General features: G+C 40.8%; 1 protein-coding gene across 1 annotated transcript; it reads right to left on the bottom strand.

Moving 5' to 3' along the window:
- Positions 1-1,158: 1,158 nt before the first annotated feature.
- LOC138738961 (uncharacterized) lies at positions 1,159-5,377 on the bottom strand. The gene is made up of 2 exons (XM_069890206.1): positions 5,074-5,377; positions 1,159-4,948 (listed from the first exon to the last, which is right to left on the bottom strand). The coding sequence occupies exon 2, from the start codon at positions 3,020-3,022 to the stop codon at positions 1,166-1,168; it is 1,857 nt and encodes a 618-aa protein (XP_069746307.1). The 5' UTR covers positions 3,023-4,948; positions 5,074-5,377; the 3' UTR covers positions 1,159-1,165.
- Positions 5,378-24,009: the final 18,632 nt, after the last annotated feature.

Below are 24,009 nucleotides of genomic sequence, written 5' to 3'. Positions count from 1 at the left end.
CTTAAAACCCCTGACTCCATTAACCCTTCTATCGTTCCTTTAATACCCTCCTCCTGACTGGGCGACAAGCGGTATTGTTTTTTCCATATTGGTTTCTGCCCGGGGTTGGCCAATTCTAGAAATACCTCTCCTTTTATTACTCCCACATCATAGGGCCCCGTTGTCCATATATGTGGACTCAGATTAGAAAGATATTTGTCTGAGTCTCTGTGATCAATATTTTCTCCTTCTATGGCTCGGTCTCTTTCTACTTTCTCATTCACTACCTGGTCCCATGCTTCAATATTCAGTCTGACAAATTTTCCTGCCTCCGGGGTGGAATATCCCGGGATTTCTGTCTGCCTGTATTCACACCCTATCGCTTCCTTTACCATCGGACCCAGCTGTCGAGCGTGATGATCTTTGGCAATACCCAAGGTCACATGAGGCACACTTTCCACTCCTAAGCAGAACCACTCCATTGTTCTTCTGTCATGACAACCATAGCAGCTATTCCCTCCTTACCTACAAAGATAAATGGACAATGTATCGTTTCTGTCTTCCCTTCTTTTAGAGAGTCCCACCTCTCCTCATATTCCTGGTCCGGGTGGATGGTGTAGTTTAATGTAACATGCATAGGATCTAGTGGATAATGGTAATCCCCATACCGAGGAATACTGGCCCTCCACTCAAAAAACTGTTTAATCAGCCCTGGGCCTGGTTCATCATACAGTAGCCGACTCCAGAAAATACTAACCTCCACAGAGTCTTCTGAAGCGTTAGATGGGGTCATTACTATAAACTGTCCTCCCCTTCTTATTGTATCCCCTGGGTATGTTAACCGAAGGCCCTTCTCAGAACATTGTATGGTTATTCCTAGTTTGGTAAGAATGTCCCTTGCTAATAAATTAATGGGGCAACTTGGCACAACCAGGACAGGCGTTTTATCCCTTTGTCGTCCAAATGTCATGTCGATGTTATCTGTATAGGGCTGTGTTTCCCTTATCCCGGAGAATCCTATTGTAGATAATGTTTTGCCCGAAAATGTGCTCCCTGGGGGTTTTTTAATCACTGTCGTAACTGCTGCCCCTGTGTCAACCATAAATTCAATTTTTTCTCCATTTACCGTCCCCCAAACTTTTGGTGGCTCCCAGGGAGGCGTGATTTTTGATTCTCCTGGGCACCTTCAATAATCAAATTCAGCACCTTCCTCAATATAGTCATTACACTGAGGTGCCTGGACTTGTTGATCACTCTGCCACCCCCCGATTCTCTGGGGCCCATCAATGTGTCCACCCCTACCCCTTGCTTGTCCTCTTAAGTTTCCTCCTCTTCCCCGATAGCCTCTCATAGAGGGTAATCTTTTTCCCCTTGCTCTCCCAGCCTCCGGACAGTTCCGCTGGTAGTGTCCAGGATTTTGGCAGTACCAGCATACTGCATGTTCCCCTCTATACATTGTACCTAGCTGTCTTTCCCAACCATTTCTTACTTGGGGTCCCGGATTTATCACTGGCCCCATGACCTGTGGGACTATCTGTTGGGCCGCTAATTTAACCCCTATATGTTCTATGGCTCTCACCAATTTATCGGTTGTTTTGTCCACCTCCTTCTGGGACGCACTTTCTGACTTAGCATGCTCTGATTGACGATGTCGTTTGATTGCATGTGTCAGGTGTCTTTTCCACAAATCCTCTGACATTGTCTCTAATCCCACAATGTCCCTTAATTTTGCTTGAACCGTAGCAGGTAGTCCGTTTATTATCCCATTACGAAAGTGAGCCCTTCCTAAGGGGCTGTGGTCGGGTCTTTCTCCAGTCCCTGTTTCCCATAAGTCCCATGCTCGAGTGAAATACTCGTGTGCAGTCTCTCCTTCCTTTAGTTGAAGGGTTACCAAGGCATCCAAACTATAGGGTGTAGGAAATGTTTCTCTAAGTGCTTCCCAAAATTTATTCCGAAGTGGGTTAAATTCTATTTCATCCCCCAATTTACTGCTTCTTACAATTTTCTCTATTTGCTTCAGGGCCCCTTCTGCCTTTAATTTTATCATGATAGTTCTGACATCTGCGAGTGCTAATTGTTCTTGGCAGGTTTCTCGCTCAAAACAAGAAATCCATGGACTAGCCCCATTACTCAACGGAGGTAGTTTTTTCATTAAACTCTCTAAGTCCATTCGTGACCAGGGTACATATTTTTGAGTTCCCCGTCCCGTGATCAGTAATGGGCATTGATATCTCAATTTTGGGGATTTCTGCTCCTTCTTTACTCTTGGCATGCATTTATTTATCCCACCTTGTTCTGACTCTTCTTCGTCACTGTCACTGTCCCTATCAGCTTCCAATGTCTCAGGGTCAAAGGTATATTGGTCACGTTCATCTCTAAGATAATCTTTTCGGCCATAGTTTAGTTGTTTCACATCTTTCTCTTTTGTTCTAACTATGTCCAGGTAGGCATGTCTATTTTTCTCCCTCCCGAGTCTTTTCCTTTTACTTTCCTCCCATGGTGGATCGTATCTCGTTTCCTCATCTGTACTACACTTTTCGTCCTTTACTCCTATTACCATTCCTTCAGCTTTAATTTCTCCTGACAGTGTTGTAGTTATCTTTTCCACTTCCTTCAATACACCTACCATTAATTCTTTTTGATCCTCACTGATCTGCCCCAGCACATTAATATCTCTGTTTAAGTTTTTAATGTTATCCTGAACCTTTTTCATGTTCCATTTCTGTATCTCTAACTCCTTTTCTATTTTCTTGGACTCCAGAGGGGTCTCTACATCTATTACTCCCCCTTCTATTTTTATTAAAGGGGCCTGTACCTCGTCTGATGTGTCCCTATTCCCGAGGTTCTTGTCACACCCCAGTGTCTCAATATCTGGATATAAGGGACGTGACTCCAGGATCCCATCTGGGGTGTCAGGGGTACCTTGTGACTCCACATATGCATAGGGTGGGGGTCTACAAGCTATTTCTACAGGGGCCATAATAGGTGGGTTATCAGGGAGACCAAATTCTTCGAATATAGCTAGGACATCGCGGTACTGCATCTCCTTGTCTCTCACCCTCTTTTTTGCTGACTCGCGATTAAAGATTTTGTTTTCTGTGTCCCGTTTTGTTTAATTGTATAAGACTCACTTATAAATGATTTATTGTCAGAGTACAGACATGACATCACATACATCCAGAGACTATGAGAGAGAGAGAGAGAGAGAGAGAGAGAGAGAGCATAGCGAGAGAAAGAGATAGAGAGGCAGATACACAGAGCACAAGAGATAGAGAGAGAAAATGCCTTGCACTGGCCCCACTGGGAGAAAAGTCTTCAGATTAACACTTTCGTTTCAAAGGTTTTAAAAGGTTCTCATCCTGTGATCACTGGTCTGGATCAGATTGGGTCTCCCACCACTGGGAACTATCACTCCTTCCTTCCCTCCCACCTCGAGTGAGCTACACGTCAGCCCACAATGTCTGCCCTGATCCCGCAATGGTGGGGGTGCGGGAAAGAGGGAGGGAGAGAGGATAAAACAGGATCCCATTTGATGCGGAGCTGGAATTGTGGGCACAAAATTAAAACCAAATTGTATTTCTCTGCCCTGCCCAACCTGGGGATTTCAGGGCAGCACCGCCACAGATTGGGATTGGGAGGGGGAGTGGGTGAGAGAGGAGGGGGGGGAGAAGAGAGAGAGGGGGAGAGAAGAGAGAGGGGGGGAGAGAAGAGAGAGGGGGAGGGTGAAAGGAGGGAGGGAGAGAGCAAACCCGGACACTTCGTGGCTGGAAACTGGAAACAGGCACTTTTCCTTTCCCTTCTGTGTTTTGTTTCTTCCAGCTTATCTAAGCCTCTACGTTTTAAAATTTTTTTTCTCACCTGTCAGGAACATCTCAGTGCCCCCGGGTAACCAACCCCTCTTCCTCCAGCGGTCTACACATTTTCGGAGCATTTTTTGTTTCTCCAATGCCACATTACTGGTATTTCGCTCCTCTAATTCCTGATTAATTTCCTTAATAACTTGGTCAAAAGTCTTAGCAGGCAACTGTACAGCCATAGCTGCGGGACCGCTTTCTAATGCCTGTTTTAATTTAGGTTTTTGTCCGTTTAGGGGATCTATGTCAACGAAAATTGCTTTTAAAAATGTCTCCTTGCAAGCTGGATGACTAATATCTTTTAAAGGAACAGTCTAAGTCTTGTCCTCCAATTGACTTCAGACTGTCCTGTATACTCTGATTGCTCGTTTTCCACTCTCTGTTTTCCCAAAGGGGTCTGAAAGTTAAATTACAACTAGAAAACCAAATATTTGGGCTATACTTTTGTCCTGTTTCCCTGTACCAATCTATGAATTTACGTAACTTTATCTCCTTGGTGATGTTGGGAATACCCTCATTTAACTTATCAAAAGTATTTCGAATAAACTGGGTGTCTGTTAGGAGTTTGTCAACTTTTTCATTAATATCTCCTACCTGATCCGGACACAGCTGTCGCAGCCTTCTGTCGTTGTTCTTGTTCACCAGGCAGGCGTCCCTGAGTACTTTTTTTGTTGTCTCAAGGTCTCTAGTGTCTGCTGTGGTATTCCACCACGGCGAATTGGGGAAATAAATTCTTAACTTCTCAAGTGTACAGACATTATCATACCTACCGGACATTTATAAGTCAGTCTCTCAGATACAATTGAGGCCAATAAGCCTGAACCTTTGTTTTCTTTCAAAGCCCAACCTTCACGTGGGAGATTTCTCCTCTTAATAACCAGTTTAGGGCAGAAAACTCAGGTCCTCAATTGTTTATAGACCACCTTCTCACTCTATTGGACTTTGCAACGACACAATAAAGAATTTTAAACTCTAGTAGTTTCTTGCGAAGCACTTAATAAATGTCATTCAAACACCTTAAGGACTTTTATCTTGTCTGTAATCACTTACGTGTTACAATCCTGGCATGCGACCTTCAATTGTGGTCGTCTAATTTGTCCGATCTCCAGTTCTTACTGACAATCATAAAGATTTTAAAAAAAAAGAGAATTTTGTTAAAACAGGCTTCTCTGGACCTTTTTATCAGCCGGCTGAGATGATTGTCAGAAAAAACAGAAACCGTCGTCCAGTGTTCACTCACCCATCACGTCGGGGTCACCAAATTGTTAGGTCTGCTTTGTTCATGAATGAGTGAGACAAACACCAGGCTGAGTCGAAATCAGGGTTCTTTGTTCTTTATTACCGGATTGTAACACTTGCGACTAAACATGTTAGTCGGAGAATGCATTCTGCCGTTATCAGCAAAATGGTGATTTTTTATACCCTTGGATATGTGCTTAGAACATCATCATATCATTACTTGTCCAATGACTAAAACTGTTGCTATCCTTTCCCTGCTAGCTTCCTGCCTCTCAATCCATCAATGTCTCTCTTATCTTGTAAGTACAAGGATGCATTTACATCTTGTTACAGCCCTGTACAGGGCAGGGTAACTCCTTACACATTCCCATCTCATGATGTTTTACCTTACAAAACAAAAAGGAACTCTGTGGTGACCTGAAAGAAAGAGGTTATCACCTGGAGAACCCTAATGGGGCAAGTTTTTTCGGCAAAACACTGAAGAGGCTGGTTACAAGGAATCAGTTGTGGGTGTCCAGCAAACAACAAATCTCCCTCTGAAAACTGACAAGAACCTTCCTGAGCAGTAACTATTTACCTTTCAAGCACCAAAGCCTGGTGAACTTCATAAATGTTAAATTCTGTGCACAGTATAAGAATTGCCTGCAACCAGTGAACTAAAGGAATGAGAAGTGAGATTGGACTGTGAATCAAATAATTTTTCTGAACTTAACATACACGTGCACTTAGAATTAGAAGGGGGTTAAGTTATATTAGTTGTTAATAGTAATAAGTTAAAGTTTGATCCTGTTTTCATGTTTAAAGATAATTAAAACCAACATTTGTTTAAGTAACCATTTGTTTTGATGAATATCTATGGTGCTGGGTTTTGGGGTCCACTGGGCTTGTAACAGAGAGGGATGTTGAGTCCAGTGAGGACAATTCCTCCATCAGCCTCTGGCAAATCATCATATTAAATGCCAAAGTGAAGTTGATGAACAGAAGCCTTGTGCATGAGGCATCGCTTTCCTGGTGGGTCAGGATGGGGAGAAGGGACAAGATAATAGCATCGTCCATGGAACGGTTTCTTCAATAGGGGAATTAAATTAACCATGAGTTTAAATCCTGCCTCGTCAGCTGGGGAATTAAAAGTCAGTAATTAAGCAGATGTGAAATTAAAGTCTCAATAATAATAATAACTAGAAAACTATCAGATTGTGGCAAAAAAGGTTTCATTGATGTTCTTCAGGGAAGGAAATCTTCCATCCTTACATGATCTGAATGACATACAACAATGTGGTCAACTCATAATAACTGCCTCCTCAATTTATGGGTGATAAGTGGAAATGGAATAAAGTGCCCATTTTCCCACAAGCCACGAATGAATAAATCAGAGAACCGTAAAAAATAGGTGCAGGAGTCGGTCATTCAGCCCTTCAAGCCTGCTTCCCCATTCAATACCATCATGACTGATCCTACAACTTCAGTATCCTATTCATGTTTTCTCCCCATATCCCTTTGGCCATAAGGGCCACACCCAAATCTAACTGAAAAGAATAAGGTCTTCTCAGTTTTATTGAAAAGTAGATGAAAACTTCCTCAAATAGGTAATCTTATTCAAAATTTCCAACAGACATTCCCTATATCACTTCGGTGACTGCAGTAATGATAGAAATACTCTAGCCAACAACCTAAGTCCAACTCTTTCTTTCTCCATTGATGCTGTCTGATCTGCAAAGTTGTGGTGTTCGGAGTAGGTTCGATGGGAATCAAGGCTGGCCACGTATGATCAACAAACAGTGGTCTTTACTTACACACAGGGGGATGCACAAAAGGGCTCACCATTACAGGCGATCCCAGAATAACACATCAATAACTGCACAAAAGGTGCTTTCCTTTTTAATTTAGACATCCAGCACTGGAACAGGCCAATTTGGCCCTACAATTCCAAGCCTCCCAATTTATACCACATTTTTGGAGGGTGGGAGGAAACCACAGCCCCCAGAGAAAACCTATGCAGACACAGGGGGAATGTACAAGCTCCTTACAAACAGCGCAGGGTTTGAACACAGGGCCAGCCCAAATCGCTGGCGCTACAAAGGCGTTGCACTAACCACTACGCCAACTGTGCTGAACATTCTGAACTCCTGATTGGGAATACAAGCATTAAACACACAATGCCCATCCACCACAGGCACAATTAACAAATAGTTCAAAAGATCCTGGTTTCCATCATCGTCCACAGTAGTGGATCCAGGTCAGGTACATGGCAGTTAGCTCTCAGGTGCCGGCCGGAAGCCTAGACTTCAGTGGTGGTCTTGAGGTGACAGCAAAAAAAAACAAACAGGCTCCATGCATGACTTTTTAATGTTGGGCTTGGTCATGTGACCTGCTCTCACCAATTGTGCATCAGTATCACCTGTGGGCATATCTAACAATTGATTGATTCCCCCCCCAGAGGACCAATCACTCATCAGCTACAAGAACCAAATCACCCATCAACCTCACAGGTGGGCAGATCTAATTCTTGAATGGCAGGTGAGGTCACTGCCATCTCAGGCTCGCTAGAGAGGTCACATGACCATCCACAATCCACACTACAAAATTATGTAAATTTATTAAACTGTGATTGCCTTCTTAAATTTTTGTCTTATTTTTTATTTGCTAAGGGATCGAGACATTATTGGCAAAATATTTTCTATCTATAGTTGCCTCTTTGGCCATTTCACATAGAAGTTGAGAGTCATCTAAACCTTCAAGTGTCAATCAATCAGAGGCCAGACCAAGAAAAAATCATTGATTTTTTTTATGACTGAAGGGCATGCACAAAAAAGGTTGTTTTTATATGACAGCTTACTAATTCAATGTTCATTGTTTGTCAAGATCTATTTTATTACTTAAAGTTAAATTTCTTGGCTCCCAAGTTGTGATTGGAACTTTGATCTCCAGGACTTGTATTATTAAGCAATGTTTTTTGTTCAAACATTGATAATGACTCATATGATGTGAAATCTCAATGAATCTTTTCATATTGCCTTACGGTAATTATAAAACTTAGCTGGTTATTATATAATCTTCAATATTCCAAGCCACGATGCTTTTGATCTACTATGATGTTATTCCCTGGAAGTTTTGTATGCATTAACCATGCAGCAGTCCTGTGGCAGACATGCATTTGCCATTGCAGCATTTGACAGCTGTTACGAACTAACAACCATTTTAATTATTTTTGGGACCAAACGGACTTTGTTAGCACTAACATGAGAGCAGCAATGGAAAATTTGCCAGGGAATGGTAAATTCAAAATAATAGTTTTCATTGAACTATCAATAACAAAATATTTCATACTTGTCTCTAAACTTACTTAACTCTAAATTTAGCCCCACTAAGCGCAAATGTAAATGTGGCTTGAAGGTCTTAAATTCTCAGTTCAGAAATAATTATAAAGCACTTTTAAGCATCATATCTTCAAGCCTTTTCCACATGAAAAATCTTCCCTCTTCTCAAAGAGACAGCGAATGTGGCTATTTTCTCCAAGATAAATTCACAAACCTAGACAAGGGTTAAACTAATGTGGCTATTTTCTTCCATGATGAACTCACAAACTCACAACAGATAAACAAAGTGGCCATACAAACATAGACCCATGTAGAATTCTGTCCTCTTTTCCAAAGAGACGGCAAAATGGTCATCCCTATTTCAAAAGCCACTGATTCTGTTTTCCCCTTTTCTCAGGAGTAACACACACAACAGCACCTATTCTGATTACCATAATTCAACCCTATCTTTCATAGGGTCTTACTTCTGTCAACTCCAAACTGAACTGATTACTTTGTCTCTCATTTCAGTGATATAGTTCTCCAAATCATGTGACCATCATCACCAGTCCCAATTCTTGAGAACCACATGACTATCAGTTTTATTTCTACCAAAATTCTGTTCCTTTTACAAAAACATTCCGTATCCATAACAACCTCTGACCTCATCACTGTTCAAGAGGCTTAAGTGGTATTGATTAAAAAGAGATGGCTTCCTTCAGTAATTCTCATTGAGTGCTCAGATACTTCAGTTTTTAATAAAGCAAACGCATTATCATTCTTGAATAACTAAGATCCACTTCAAATCCATTAGCTCTGTCTTTCTAAGATGCTGTGTCTCCAAGAATGAACTCTCTTCTCTGAGTATCATGGTGTATCTGTAAATGTGCTGTGACCTATGTGTGACTCTACACCTGCCCACAACTAGTTAAGAATACAGATACAATATTTTAACCTATAATTTACTTTTACTAAGACATTTTTATATATGAAAAATATAGATTAACATTAAACTAAAAATTAACACAAATCCGTTACATAGCATTGAAGTTCATGATCAAGTTCACCTATTGTGCCAGCAGGTCTATGGCAGATGCCATCTCATTGGCCTGACTCAAAGCCCTAGAACATCTGGACAGCAAAGATTCATTCATCAGGATACTCTTTATCGTCTACAGTTTGGCATTTAACACCATCATCTCCTTAAAACTGATCAGCAAACTCTAAGACCTGAGATTCAACACCCCACTGTGTATTTGGATCATGGATTTCTTCACTTCTAGACCACAATCAGTGAACATTGGTAAGAACATCTCCTCCACAATCTCCATCAGTACCGAAGCAATACAGGGCTGTGCTCTTAGCCCCCTGCTCTACTCACTTTACACCTACAACTCTGTGGCTTGGTACAAAAACACGATCTACAAATTTGCCAACATAGTGGGTTGTCTAAAGGATGGGGATGAGTCTGCATACAGGAGTGAAATTGAAAACCTGGCTGAATGGTGCACCAACTAAAGAGCTGATTATTGACTTCACATAAAGAAAGCCAGGGGTATAAAATCCAGTGATCACTGGAGGATGAGAGGCAGAAAGGATGAGCAAATTTAGGTTCTCGGGAGTCACTATCTCGAAAGATCTTTCCTGGACCAAATACACCAATGGAACAATGACAAAAACACGACCATGCCTCTACTTCCTCAGGAGTTTGCGAAGCTTTGATATGACATCAAAAACACTGGCAAATTTCTACAGAGGTGCGGTGGTAAGTGTGCTGACCGGTTACATCAGTTTGATATGGGAACACCAATTTCCCTGCGCGTAAAGTCCTCCAACTGGTAGTGGACACAGTGCAGGAACTTACATGGAAAACCCTGCCCATTGTTGAGTACACCTACAGGGAACGCTCCCATCGGAGGGCAGCAGCAATCATATAAGACCCACATGACCCAGCACACGCTCTCTTCTCGCTGCTGTCATCAAGGAAGAGTGTTGTTACCACAAGACTTGCACCACCAGGTTCAGGAACAACTGCTCCCCCTCCACCATCAGATTCCTCAATGACAAACTCAATCAGGGGCTCATTTAAGGATTCTTACTTGTGTACTTTATTGATTTTCTTTGCTCTCCCTGCATTGCACAGTTTGTTTGTTTTGATTACATGTTCACGCTGTGGGCAGTTAAGTTTTGCACTACTAATAAATGGTAATGCTGCCACCCACACAGGAAAAAAGTATCTTAGAGTTGTATGTGATGTCATATATGTTCTCTGACAATATATCTGAAATCTAATTTATTACAGCATGCTGTCAAGCATCTCAACTCTTGCAAGGGACATGACAGTATATAGTGATTCACACCTCAAATGCCTTCTGAATGCTGTTTAATACAATGGGAATTAATTTTACATGGTAATTATTGACCCAGATTTCACTGCAACTGCATAACTTGTTATGGACATATCTTGCTTTCTGGTGAATCTGTTACACTGCAGATCACTTACTCCATGTGCTGATGGTTTACTGCAAGGACAAAACAATGAACTACACAACAAATCAAGAAGGGGAGACAATGGGGACGTCACGTGATGACATAGGGCCAGGACGGAGAATCTGGCTCCTCCAAGAGAAAGTTAAAAAATAAAGGGAGACAATGTACGTTAGGTGACAACTTTCATAAGTGGCCCCAGCTACTAGTTGCTGTTAGTCATATTTTTAATTTTAAATTTTAATTTTTAAAAAATTTAGTCATACAGCACGGTAACAAGCCATTTCGGACCATGACCCCGGTACGTTTCGAACAGTGGGAGGAAACTGGAGCCCCCCCCCCCCCCCCCCAGGAAAACCCATGCAGACACAGGGAGAACGTACAAACTCCTTACAGACAGCATGGGATTCCAACCCTGGTCCCGATGCCTGGGACTGTAACAGCGTTGCATTAACCTCGAAGTTAACCATGCCGCCAAAGTGGAAAAGAGGAAAGCAAACATGATTTGTACAAAATGCTACATTGTAAATATTTGAATAAATGAATCAAACCTTAGACAAAGGAAAAAATATTTTTTAATGTTTGAACATTAAAACATTGGCATACAAGATGTACTGTCATCGTGAATATCCCTCGTCATTGAGGATGGTGGCCTTTGTCCCATTGATCCACAAAGCAAAGACACCTGTGTGTGCATTTGTTTAATGTGCAAGAAGCACACGATACTTCACAAAACAACTCACTACCTCCAATGGCCTGGAAATCACGACAATTGGAGTTGATGGAATTGTTGTAGCGTTCATCTGCCTTCACAACCATTGAGTTTGAAGTAACTTCGTCTGCCTGTTTCATCGTTGTGGACTTGGTTGGATTATTCTTTGTCAGGGACCTCACCCTTGACCTTATCGCATGGGTGACACTGCCAGGAGCACAGCTCCAGATGGCATCACTCTCGGGATCTCAAGACCAAACTAGATTCTCTACCATGATAAGGTGACAGACCACAGAGAAGGTGGCATGTAACAGAGCAAATATCATTGGGGACTTTCAATCAGAGGTTACAAAGAATGTATTACCAAAATTTAAGCTCTCCAGCTGGCAGTTTTGATTTGAACTTGCATCTCAGGAACAATAGTCCAGCCCTTAGTGATGTGTAGGAACGTATAGGGTACTGAGGAATGCAGGAGTACAGGGAGATCTGGGAATACAGATATATAATTCCCTGGAAATGGCATCACAGGTAGATAAGGTCGTAGAGAGAACTTTTGACATATTGATCTTCATAAATCTGTATTAGGATATTATAGTGAGGTTGTATAAGACATTAGTGAGGCCAAATTTCGAGTGTTATGGTCACCTAATTACAGGAAAGTTATCAGTAAGATTAAGAGAGTATAGGAGATTGACGAGGATGTTGAGGAACTGAGTAAACAGGGTAGGACTTTACTCCCTGGAGTGTTGGAGAACGAGGGAGATTTGATAGAAATGGATAAAATTATGAGGGGTAGAGATAGAGTAAATGCAAACAGGCTTCTTCCACTGAGGTTAAGTGAGACAAGAACTAGAGGACATGGGTTAAGGGTGAAAGGCGAGAAGTTCAGGAGAAACGTCAGGGTGAACTTCTTCACTTTGAGAATGGTGAGAAAGTGGAACGAGCTGCCCAGCCAAAGTGGTGTGTGTGGGATCGATTTTAGCATTTATGAAAAGGTGCAAAAATTGGAGAGGTGTGAAGGACTATGGTCCAGGTGCAGTTCATTGTAACCAGGCAGAATGTTTCAGCTTGGACTTGATGGGTCGAAGGGCCTGTTTCTGTCCTGTAGTGTTCTATGGTGTGTTTTTACAGCACGCATCGATACTGACTCAAATGCCTGTAATATCTCATTTAATATTTTGAATCCTGAGTGTTTAGTCATTGAAATATGTCATATTATTGGAGGCACTTTAACTACCATTTGTAGAATGGCGATGACAAAATTGAACACTGACTGAAGTTCAGGTGTTCATCAGCCCTGAAACTAATTAAAAGGGAGAACCCCCTCCAGGTGCTGAAGGACCTACTCTTGTTCCTAATGATCCTTTTTGATTACAGGCACAGTGATGGACTCAGATGATGAGCATTGCGAAAGGTAACAGAATGTCAGCAATTTTTTTAACTCTTGGGAACCGCGAGAAGTTCACTCTAGGATTGTCTTATCTTATTTGTGAAAATTACGCAGAAAGTAGATTCAATCTATTTTATAAAGCAATTTGCATTAGCCTGACTATGCTGCTCGCTAGTTAGCATTCGACTAAAATACATTTACCCCCTCCATAAATCTTCGTCCGCGAAGCCAAGCCAAAGAAAGAAAAAAGAAAATACTGAAACATTTTAAGGCTCAATTTTTTTTTGACGATATGTTATCAAAATTTCTCAGCATTGCCAAATCACCACAACATAATTTGGCAATCTAAGGGAAAACTGTGAAAGGATATTTACACAGGAAATCATCAATCATTTCCACCATTTAAAACAACTACATATAAACCAGATAATTCAAAGGACTTTCGTGTTAATTTTAAAGTTGCGGCTTATGATGTTTATGGGTTTGAGAAACCATGCCATAAAATGAGTATTACATTTTACATCATTTGTTTTTAATTTAATTTATTCAATTCAAACATATGTAATTTTGATGAATTGTCGGGGCATAAAAATCAGAAAGTGCACACAGTTATGTAAATCTTTGATAATTCTTCCTCTTCTAGCATCTAAACAAACACTGGAAGAACAATTAAGAAAACATAACATGAAATAATCCTGCCAATGAACATGTAAATAATTCAAATACCAGGTGCTTTCATGCACTGAGATACTGACCTACACAAACCAGGTGGAGGTGCAGCTCGTAGCTCTTTTAGGTGTCAATATCATGGGAAAAGAAGAGCCAAACAGCATGTTTCAAGTGCTCCATCTCTCAAGGCCCTAATTGGAGAATAACCTGTAAGTGATGGTGTCCCCATGTGCCATCAGTCCTTGTCGTTTCGAGTAAAAGTGGTTGTGAGTTTGAGAAATATTGTTAAACAAGCTTGGCAAGGAACTGCAGCCACGGTGCACCAGCAGTTGAAGGAATAATCCTTCAAGTGGGGTGGAGAGGATATGAATCAATAGTCTATAACACTCCAACACTCCTGATTTGTGCCTTGTAAGGTTCGGGGAGCTCTGGAGGCAAATCAGGCATTGCAGGGTATACAGCCTCTGACCTACTCTTCTCACCATTTAACTTCTGAGGCATCCTCATTTTTGCTTCTGGTCTATGATGAGCCCAGTAATGATAATAAAGGGGAGCTCGATGAATATCAGCTTCTCTCTTGTTAGAGTTCAAAGTTCAATTTTATTGCCAAAGTGCATGGGTGGCAAAATTCTTTTTCCTGCAGACAGGCAGAATTTCTATTTATCATTAACTTTAAACTGTACTCGAGAACAAAAAAAGGTAAAGGTTTATTGTCAATTAATACTACATTTACAATTTAACATACATGAAATTCTTTAACTTTGTCTACCATAAGTCAGAGAGGGAGTCATCACTTGTCCAGCGCCCCTCACCGAAATGAGGACCCAGCGAGGAATGTACTTGCGACCCCTGGTTAACCACTGAGCTATCTAAAATACATGAATACGAAAGAGAGAAACATAAACAAAATGTAAACAAACAGACAGTGCAATAAAGAAGAAAAAATATTCGGTAGTAATAATGTGAAAAGTAAGAGTCCTTAAATAAATCCCTGACTGAGTTTCTGGTTGAGGAGTCTGATGGTGGAGGGGTAGCAGCTGGTCATGAACCTGGTGGTGTGAGTCTTGTGGCAACAACACTCTTTCCTGACGGCAACAGCAAGAACAGAGCCTGTGCTGGGTGGTGAGGTTCTTTAATGATTATTGCTCCTCTCCAAGGGCAGCGTCCCCTGTATATGTACTCACTAGTGGGTTTGCTTGTAATATCCTTGGCTGTGTCCACATTTTGGAGGGCTTTACACTCAGGGGAATTGGTGTTCCCGTACCAGACTGTGATGCAGCCGGTCAGCACACTTTCCACCACACCTCTGTAGAAATTTGCAGGGTTTCTGGTGTCATACCAAACCTCCACAAACTTCTGAGGAATTCGAAGTGCTGACGTGCTTTCTTCATGATGCCATTGGTGTGTTGGGTCCAGGAAAGATCCTCCGAGATGATGACTCCCAAGAACTTAAATGTACTCGCCCTCTCCACCTCTGATCCCTCAATGATCACTGCCTCCCTAGTTTTGGTGACATTGAGTGCAAGGTTGTTGTTGGTGCACCATTCAGCCAAGTTTTCAATCTCCATCCTGTATGAAGACTCATCCCCATCTTTTATACAACCCAGTACCATGGTATTGTCGGCAAATTTGCAGATGGCATTGTTGTCATACTGAGCCACACAGTCGTAGGTGTAAATTGAGTAGAGCAGGGAGCTAAGAACACAGCCCTGTGGTGCTCTGGTACTGATGGAGATTGTGGAGCAGAAGTTTTTACCAATCCTCACTGATTGTGGTCTGGAGGTGAGGAAATCCAGGATCCAATTACACAGTGGGGTGTTGAGGAAATCCAGGATCCAATTACACAGTGGGGTGTTGAATCCCAGGTCTTGGAGTTTGCTGATCAGTTTTGGGGGGATAATGGTGTTAACTTGTTTCTTTCTTTGATAAAAACATCCAAATAAATGAAGTTGGCTCTGGAATTGCTCAATCTCACTCATTTTTCAGAGGACTGCTAGCTCCTGAGCAATCCCCTTAATCCTGGGTGGTCTGGTTGGCGTAGCAGCTAACGCAATGCTGTTACAGTGCCAGCGATTGGGACCGGGTTTCGAATCCCGCACTGCCTGTAAGGAGTTTGTACGTTTCTCCCCGTGTCTGGGTGGGTTTTCTCCGGGGGTTCCAGTTTTGTCCCACCCCTCAAAACGTACTGGGGGTTGTAGGTCAATTGGGTGTAATTAGGCGGCATGAACTCGTGGGCCGGAAGGATGTGTTTCTAAATTAAGAAAACATTAAATTAACAAACCTTTTTTGTTAATCACTGCAAATTAAATCACCATGGAAAACTTCATTTTATATTTGCTGCAAAATTTTTCAAAACTGCAAGTTTTTAACATCGGAAGGTTGAGCTTTGACATTAGGGAGCGTTGAGCAATATAAATGAGAAGGTCTGAGAACAGTGGAGTGGGAAAGAAGAATAACTGAAAGACTAGACACAAAGTGTGGGAGTAGGAGAGGTTAAGAAATTGACACTGCCAAGAGGTACCATCTGTAGTATCAAATTTAAGCAAATGAGCTGACAACTTAAACAGCAGATGATTGTCATAACACTGTTGAAATGAGCTCTTGTAAGTCACAGATTAGTTACTCTTTGAAAAGACTTTCCATGCATTAATTACATCACTGAATCAAGCACACAATTAAAAATTCAGATTGGAAGGTACAAACTATTGTTATTGGCAATAAAATCGCGAAGTTAGAGGGATAATGATTCTTGGAAGAACTTGGAAGTGATGTATTTCTTGAATTAGATTAGTCCAGTTTTAACAGATTTTTTTGATATTTGTAAATGATTTTCAGCTAAAATTGATCAGTTGCCTGTCAATTTGTGTCAATTAGTGGAGAAGTTCCAATTTAGATTGGAATTAATTTCAGTATTTGTTGAAGCTGGAACATTGTGTCTGCTTATTTGTGTGCTACTTAGTCCTGGAGAGAATCTATAAATGACATAAAATAAATGAGTGGTTCTCAACCTTTTTCTTTCCACTTACATCCCATTTTAAGTAATCCCTATGCCAACGGTGCTCTGTGATTAGTTAGGGATTGCTTCAGGTGGGATGTGAGCGGGAAAGGAAGGTTGAGAATCACTTCTCTAGAACCAATTTTTGCTGAAATATTTTGCTTGAAAAAAATTGTCATTGGCCCATTTCCTTTGGAGTTCTGAGGTACGATTAAAACAGTGGTTTTCACCTTTTTTCTTTCCACCCAAATACCATCATAAGCAATCCCTTACTAATAACAGAGCACCTTGGCATAGGGAATACTTAAAGTGGCATGTGAGTGGAAAGAAAGAGTGAGAACCACTGAAAGGATCTGAGTTTGACGGAAACTCTAATTTTAAATATTAATTTGGCTACTTAAAGCATTAGATGTCATGTCCAATGAAGGCAGGTAAGATGAGGTAGTGAGTAATATCACCAACACTATCCAACAGTCCAGCCTGGAATGTTACAAGATGGATAACATTATATCCCAGGTTAGATTATTCTGCTGTTATTTGCTAGGAATAAATTATCTGTGAAAGCCATGATTAAATCACCCCACCTCAACTCACATTGCCAGCTTCCCATGTTTGTCCATCATCTACAATTAATATTTTATGACAGTTCTCTCTTTCACAGACCCACTTTTAGTAACATGCCCACAGTGTTGTTCTTATTGACAAATCCTTCCGTGAAATCTACCAGCATATTTATTTTATCATAATTATAACAGGCAGCCAACAAAATATGTATCTTTCAACCAAGATTATAACAAATCCTTTAATCCTTGGTCTTGCAGGCAAAAATCTGTGCACAACAAGAAGAGAAGCTGAATGGAAGGAAGACTGCTAATCCTCTTGCCAGGAGAGAGTGGCTCTTTAAGCCTTACAAAATAACCAAGTGGAATCTCAGTGCTTGAATGTGGAGCATAGGTACTTCAACTCTCTGAGATTTTTGAAAATGATTTCTTTGGTGGAGTTCAATCATCTCCTCTGCAGTTTCTCCATGTTAATGCTTCTGTATTGCAGAGGGGTCAGACTAGTTGCAGCCAATGGTTTGAAATGGAACTCCCAGTATTTAATCATTGGAACAGAATCAGGTCATGGACACTAATGTGTGCGCATGCACACACGCACACGCACACGCACATGCACACGCACATGCACACACACGCACATGCACATGCACACGCACACACACGCAGACACACAAACACACACTCACGCAGACACACACACATGCAGACACACACACGTACACACAGACACACGCACACACAGACACACACACACACAGACACACAGACACACAGACACACACACTCACACACACACAGACACACACACGTACACACAGACACACGCACACACAGACACACATACGCACACACACACAGACACACACAGACACACAGACACACACACACTCACACACAGACACACACACGCAGACACACAGATGCAGACACACACATGCACACACACACTCACACACACACACGCACACACACACACGCACACACACACATACACACAGACACACACACGTGCACACACACACACAGACACACAGACACACACACTCACACACGCAGACACACACGCACACACACTCACACATACACTCATACACACGCACACACACGCAGACACACACGCGCACACACAGACATGCACACACACAGAAACACACACACACACATACGCAGACATACACACGCAGACACACACACGCACACACACTCACACACACACTCACACACACACGCACACACATGCAGACACACACGCGCACACACAGACACATGCACACACGCACACACACAGAAACACACACACGCACACACACATACACAGACACACGCGCGCAGACACACACACGCACACACAGACACACACGCAGACACACACAGACACACACACAGACACACACGCAGGCACACACACACAGACACACACACATAGACACACACACACAGACACATACATACACGCACACATACACATGCACACACAGTCACAGACACACAGACACACACACATGCAGACACACACACTCACACACACACTTAAACACACACACTCACACACACACTCACACACACACTCACACAGACATTCACACAGACATTCACACACACACTCACACACACACACTCACACACACACACTCACACACACACTCACACGCACACTTACACGCACACACTCACACACACGCACGCACGCTCACACACACACACTCACACACACACAGATGCACGCAGACACACACACACTCACACACATACACGCGCAGACACACACACACACTCACAATCACACACACACTCACACACACACACTCACACACACACGCACACACACTCACACACACTCACACTCACACACACACACACGCAGACACACACAAGTGTAGACACTTGCAGAGACATGCACATACACACAAACCATGCACACACATGCAGGCACACATATACACAGATGTATGCATGTGTAGACACTTGCAGACGCACACACACACTCAAACCCACATCAATGCACCTGTGCATTGGGAATCCTTGCTTTAGTTGTCGGCGCAGAGCAGCAGGGCTGTCAGTTTTCCGGGTAGGGGCCTGGTCCAGTATACTGCCCCACCATGACTTTACAGGATGCCATCATTTCAGTAGAGTGCAGTGTATTCACTTCACCAAGCCTACCATGATGTTGGTTCTTATGAATGCATGATCCTCATTTTAACTGTAAAGAGGTCATGATCTGAAGCTGCAGTGAATATGTTTAGAATTTGCTGTGGGTCTTGACTTGAATGATAATTAAACAGGCTCTCCCTCACAAATCACACAAAACCCTGCATTTTTTGAGAGAACAAATAATTATTAGGGTGGAAGTCACTGTTGGCAAGTTAGGCATCAAGCGTCTACCCAGAGGCACCTCACTGGAATTGTGAGGATTAGTAGAGGGAACGAATAGTCAGAAGCAAGGGAGTCAAGGAACAGAATATAGAAATGATTTGCAAAATATTCATAGATAACACATGGAAGAATGTTTTTTGTGGATCGAGAATAGTTCAAGGAAGCTTGAGCTGAACATATGATTCGTGATGGGGTAAGAGTGGTGAACGGAACCAACTGGATCACTCCACAAAGAGCCAATGCAGAATTGGTGAGCTAAATGGGCTACTGCTCTGTGATGATTCTGATGTTACAAAACTCTCCTTCCACCTTAAAGAGCAGATCAAGCACCGAGGATAGAATCTCAAACTATGCAGTGCTCTGCGAGCGTCATCCAAGATGCTTCGGGTTTCCACTCATTCAATCTGGAGATGATACAATTGCTGCTTCATGATTACCTGGTGCAAACTCTTCAAGTTGACATTGCTGCAAGAATAATTGAAGTTTTTTTAAACAAAGAGCTGATTTATTTTAAGCTTTGAAATGGCTTATTTCTTTGTGAGACTGCTTCCACGGCCATTAGAAAATGGAGACCCAATGCCATAACATATTAAAAGACTGATCAATATAACGTTGAATGTATGTTAATATAAAATGTTTCCTATTTTATAAATTGGAAAATGAATAATTAAATGGTGCAAAGATTTGCAAATCAGTTATTTCTTTTATCTCCATTTTACAGAAGACCTAATCCTGGCATAATATTACTTGGCAAGGAAGATATGTATTTATCTGGATTTGCTGAAATTCACTTCACCATATTATCATTTTTAATGTTGTTCTAGTAAATTATCAGGTCACTGGACAGTGAAATTGTTGACACCCACAGAATAAATTAACCTTGCGCACACTGAGCCTGTGTGAGTTGTTGGATAATCAAGTCTCGTCTCAGCCAAGCCAAGGCAAATGCGTTCAAATAGTGAGTGCCTGATTCCACCACAGGCAACAGTAGCTTACTGTCATTCATCTTCTTTTACTCAATACCGAGCATCGACATCTGATGTGAATTTCAATTTAGTCCTCTTTCTCAAGTTGAAATTTAATTTTGTTTCATGTTTTCACTTGATATTCCTTCAAGGTGGGTGACAATGTTTTAAACTAAATTATTTTTCACAGCTTTATTTTAATCCCTCAATGCCATCCAATATATTACAAGCTTTTCAAAGCTGTCATTTTTAACTATATAGCAATAACGTTTGAATAGTTAGATCCTTGGGACTAACCGGCATAAATATTGGATGCTAAATCCACAGATGAGACAGGAACAAAAAGTATTTACTCATGAACAGATGGAAGAAGGAAAAAAGAAGTACAATTCAGTAATAAGGAAGTAACTAAAACTGTTATCTCATATCGTAGTATTTTTGTTTTGAAAACTCTTGCCAAAGATATTTGACGCCTGTCAGATATCCAATATATTATTTTAGAACTTTGGACCTTTTTGTTTGGACAAATTGAAATAATTTACCATGTGAACACTTAGGCATCAAGCTAAAACACGAGGGAGATTTACAGAATAAAGGCTGTGATATGTATGTCAGAATGTTTATATGCAAATAAAAATGCAATTTGTGAATAGCAATTTCTTATACCCGGTTCAAGATGGATCACAAAATCTGTGTGTTCAATGTCAATATTTGGAAAATATGAAAGATGATAAAAGGAAAATTGTCCCCCATATCCAAAAGAAGAGTTTGAGCCAACCCAAGAATTTGGAGATCAACTGGACCTATGATCAGTGGTGCAATCAACTCCAGAAACCCTTGCTGTCATTCACTCTTGGACTAATCACATATCAGGTTAGGCTTGTGCTATCAATATCTTTCATGTTACAGCTGCTATCCTCCTCAATATCATTGATCAGCCGTAAAGTTAAGTTTCTCCACAAATAATCACTCAGATTTTTCGGTCACAGTGCCAACAACAATCCACTAAAATGAATGGTTTCCCAACCACATTACCAAGAAATCCATGATGCTCTGAGTGTGTGTTTTCTTTATCAAAACCATCTGTAACGTTTTATCAGAAAATTTCTGGTGTTCATTTCTCAAAATCATTCTGCTACATACAAGTTCTAAAAAGTTGTCTAATTTCATAAAACTCAAAGAATGAAATGTAAATCAATAATATTCTTTAAGCCAAAATAATATTGGCAGTGAATAAGCAATCTCTCATATGTGTTTATGTTTTTTTTTAAATTTTTCACACTATAAACCATATTGACCAAAATACATACAAATATTTTTCTCTTGAATATATACAGTGTCATTTTCTCCCCTTTTTCCCCCTCCCTTCCCTCCCTCCCTCACCCCCCTTCCCATTTATTCAAAGTTCAATCTATAAGATACATTAAACCCGTTAAACAATGTCGTCACTTAATAAAAATAAACAAGAAGTGAGTGAAAGTGAGTGACTGAGTCAGTTCATTTCGTTGTCTTCTCCTTCTGTCATTTTAGGTGGTGGAGGTCTGTGGTAGGATTTCTCTATTGTATTTCATGTATGGTTCCCATATTTGTTTGAATATTGTGATGTTATTTCTTAAATTATATGTTATTTTTTCTAATGGAATACATTTATTCATTTCTATATACCATTGTTGTATTCTCAAGATGTCTTCTAATTTCCGGGTTGACATAATACATTTTTTTGCTACAGCTAGGGATATCATAATAAATCTTTTTTGTGCTCCATCCAAATCAAGTCCACATTCTTTATTTCTTATATTACTTAGAAGGAATATTGGTATATTGCTTTTTGTGATTTTATTTAATATCTGGTTTAGATCTTCCCAAAATTTTTTCACTTTCTCACATGTCCAAATTGCATGTATTGTTGTTCCCGTTTCCTTTTTACAGTGAAAACATCTGTCTGATACTGTTGGGTCCCATTTATTTAACTTTTGGGGTGTGATGTATAGCCTGTGTAACCAATTATATTGTATCATGCGTAACCTCGTGTTTATTGTATTTCTCATAGTTTCGGAGCATAGCTTTTCCCATGTTTAATTCTTTATCTTTTTGTTTGGATCTTGTTCCCATTTTTGTTTAGGTTTACAGTTTGTTTCCTCATTCTCCTTTTCTTGCAGTTTGATGTACATGTTTGTTATAAATTTTTAAATTATCATTGTGTCTGTAATCACATACTCAAAATTGCTTCCTTCTGGTAACCTCAGACTGTTTCCCAATTTGTCCTTCAAGTAGGTTTTCAGTTGGTGGTATGCAAACATTGTATCGTGTGTTATACTATATTTGTCCTTCATTTGTTCAAAAGATAATAATTTATTTCCCGAAAAACAATTTTCTATTCTTTTAATCCCTTTTCTCTCCCATTCTCTGAAGGAAAGGTTATTTATTGTGAAAGGGATTAGTTGATTTTGTGTCAATATTAATTTTGGTAGTTGATCATTTATTTTTTTCCTTTCTACGTGAATCTTCTTCCAAATGTTGAGCAGATGGTGCAATACTGGTGAATTCCTACGTTGCACCAATTTTTCATCCCACTTATATAGTATATGTTCAGTTATCTTCTCCCCTATTTTATCTAGCTCTAATCTGGTCCAATCTGGTTTTTCCCTTGTTTGATAAAATTCTGATAGGTATCTTAATTGTGCTGCTCTATAACAATTCTTAAAGTTTGGTAGTTTATGTTTGAAGAAGAATTCTACCTGGCGCACTTTTGGAGTTTATTTTAGCCGAGAACCTTTCGTGAGCACCTTTTTATTTCACACATTAATGCTAAACTTAGACTCGATGAAACATCATACCTCCTCCCGAAACTTAACCAGTATCCAGTTTAGGCAAATTTTAATTTTGTTGGAGATCTCTTTAATTTTTTAAATTTTGTTATCTCACACACACTCTCTCTTAATTCCATTTTTCTTTCTTGAAATCATAATTCCCTATCTTGTCCCTGCAGTTGTAGTTCCCAGGAAAGCATTTTGTTAAACATTTCAGAAAATAATGTAAAATATAAACCTTCTAACAAAGCTTAAAGCTCATCTGAGCAGAAAAGTTAATTTTGAGTGGAATGTAAATGCATTACGCAGCTCAGACGGCAAAGTCCTCCTCAGCGACAAGATCTCCATCCTCAACTGATGGTCAGAACATTTCCAATCTCTTTTCAGTGCCAACCGCTCAGTCCAAGATTCCGCCCTGCTCCAGCTCCCTCAACAGCCCCTAAGGCTAGAGCTGGATGAGGTCCTCACCCAGGATGAGACATATAAGGCAATCGAACAACTGAAAAGTGGCAAAGCAGCAGGTATGGATGGAATCCCCCCAGAGGTCTGGAAGGCTGGCGGCAAAACTCTGCATGCCAAACTGCATGAGTTTTTCAAGCTTTGTTGGGACCAAGGAAAACTGCCTCAGGACCTTCGTGATGCCACCATCATCACCCTGTACAAAAACAAAGGCGAGAAAT

This window comes from Narcine bancroftii, chromosome 7, assembly GCF_036971445.1.
Source record: "Narcine bancroftii isolate sNarBan1 chromosome 7, sNarBan1.hap1, whole genome shotgun sequence".
Taxonomy (NCBI): domain Eukaryota; kingdom Metazoa; phylum Chordata; class Chondrichthyes; order Torpediniformes; family Narcinidae; genus Narcine; species Narcine bancroftii.
Note: the sequence above shows the minus strand (reverse complement) of the source record. Positions and strands in the feature narration are given on the sequence as shown.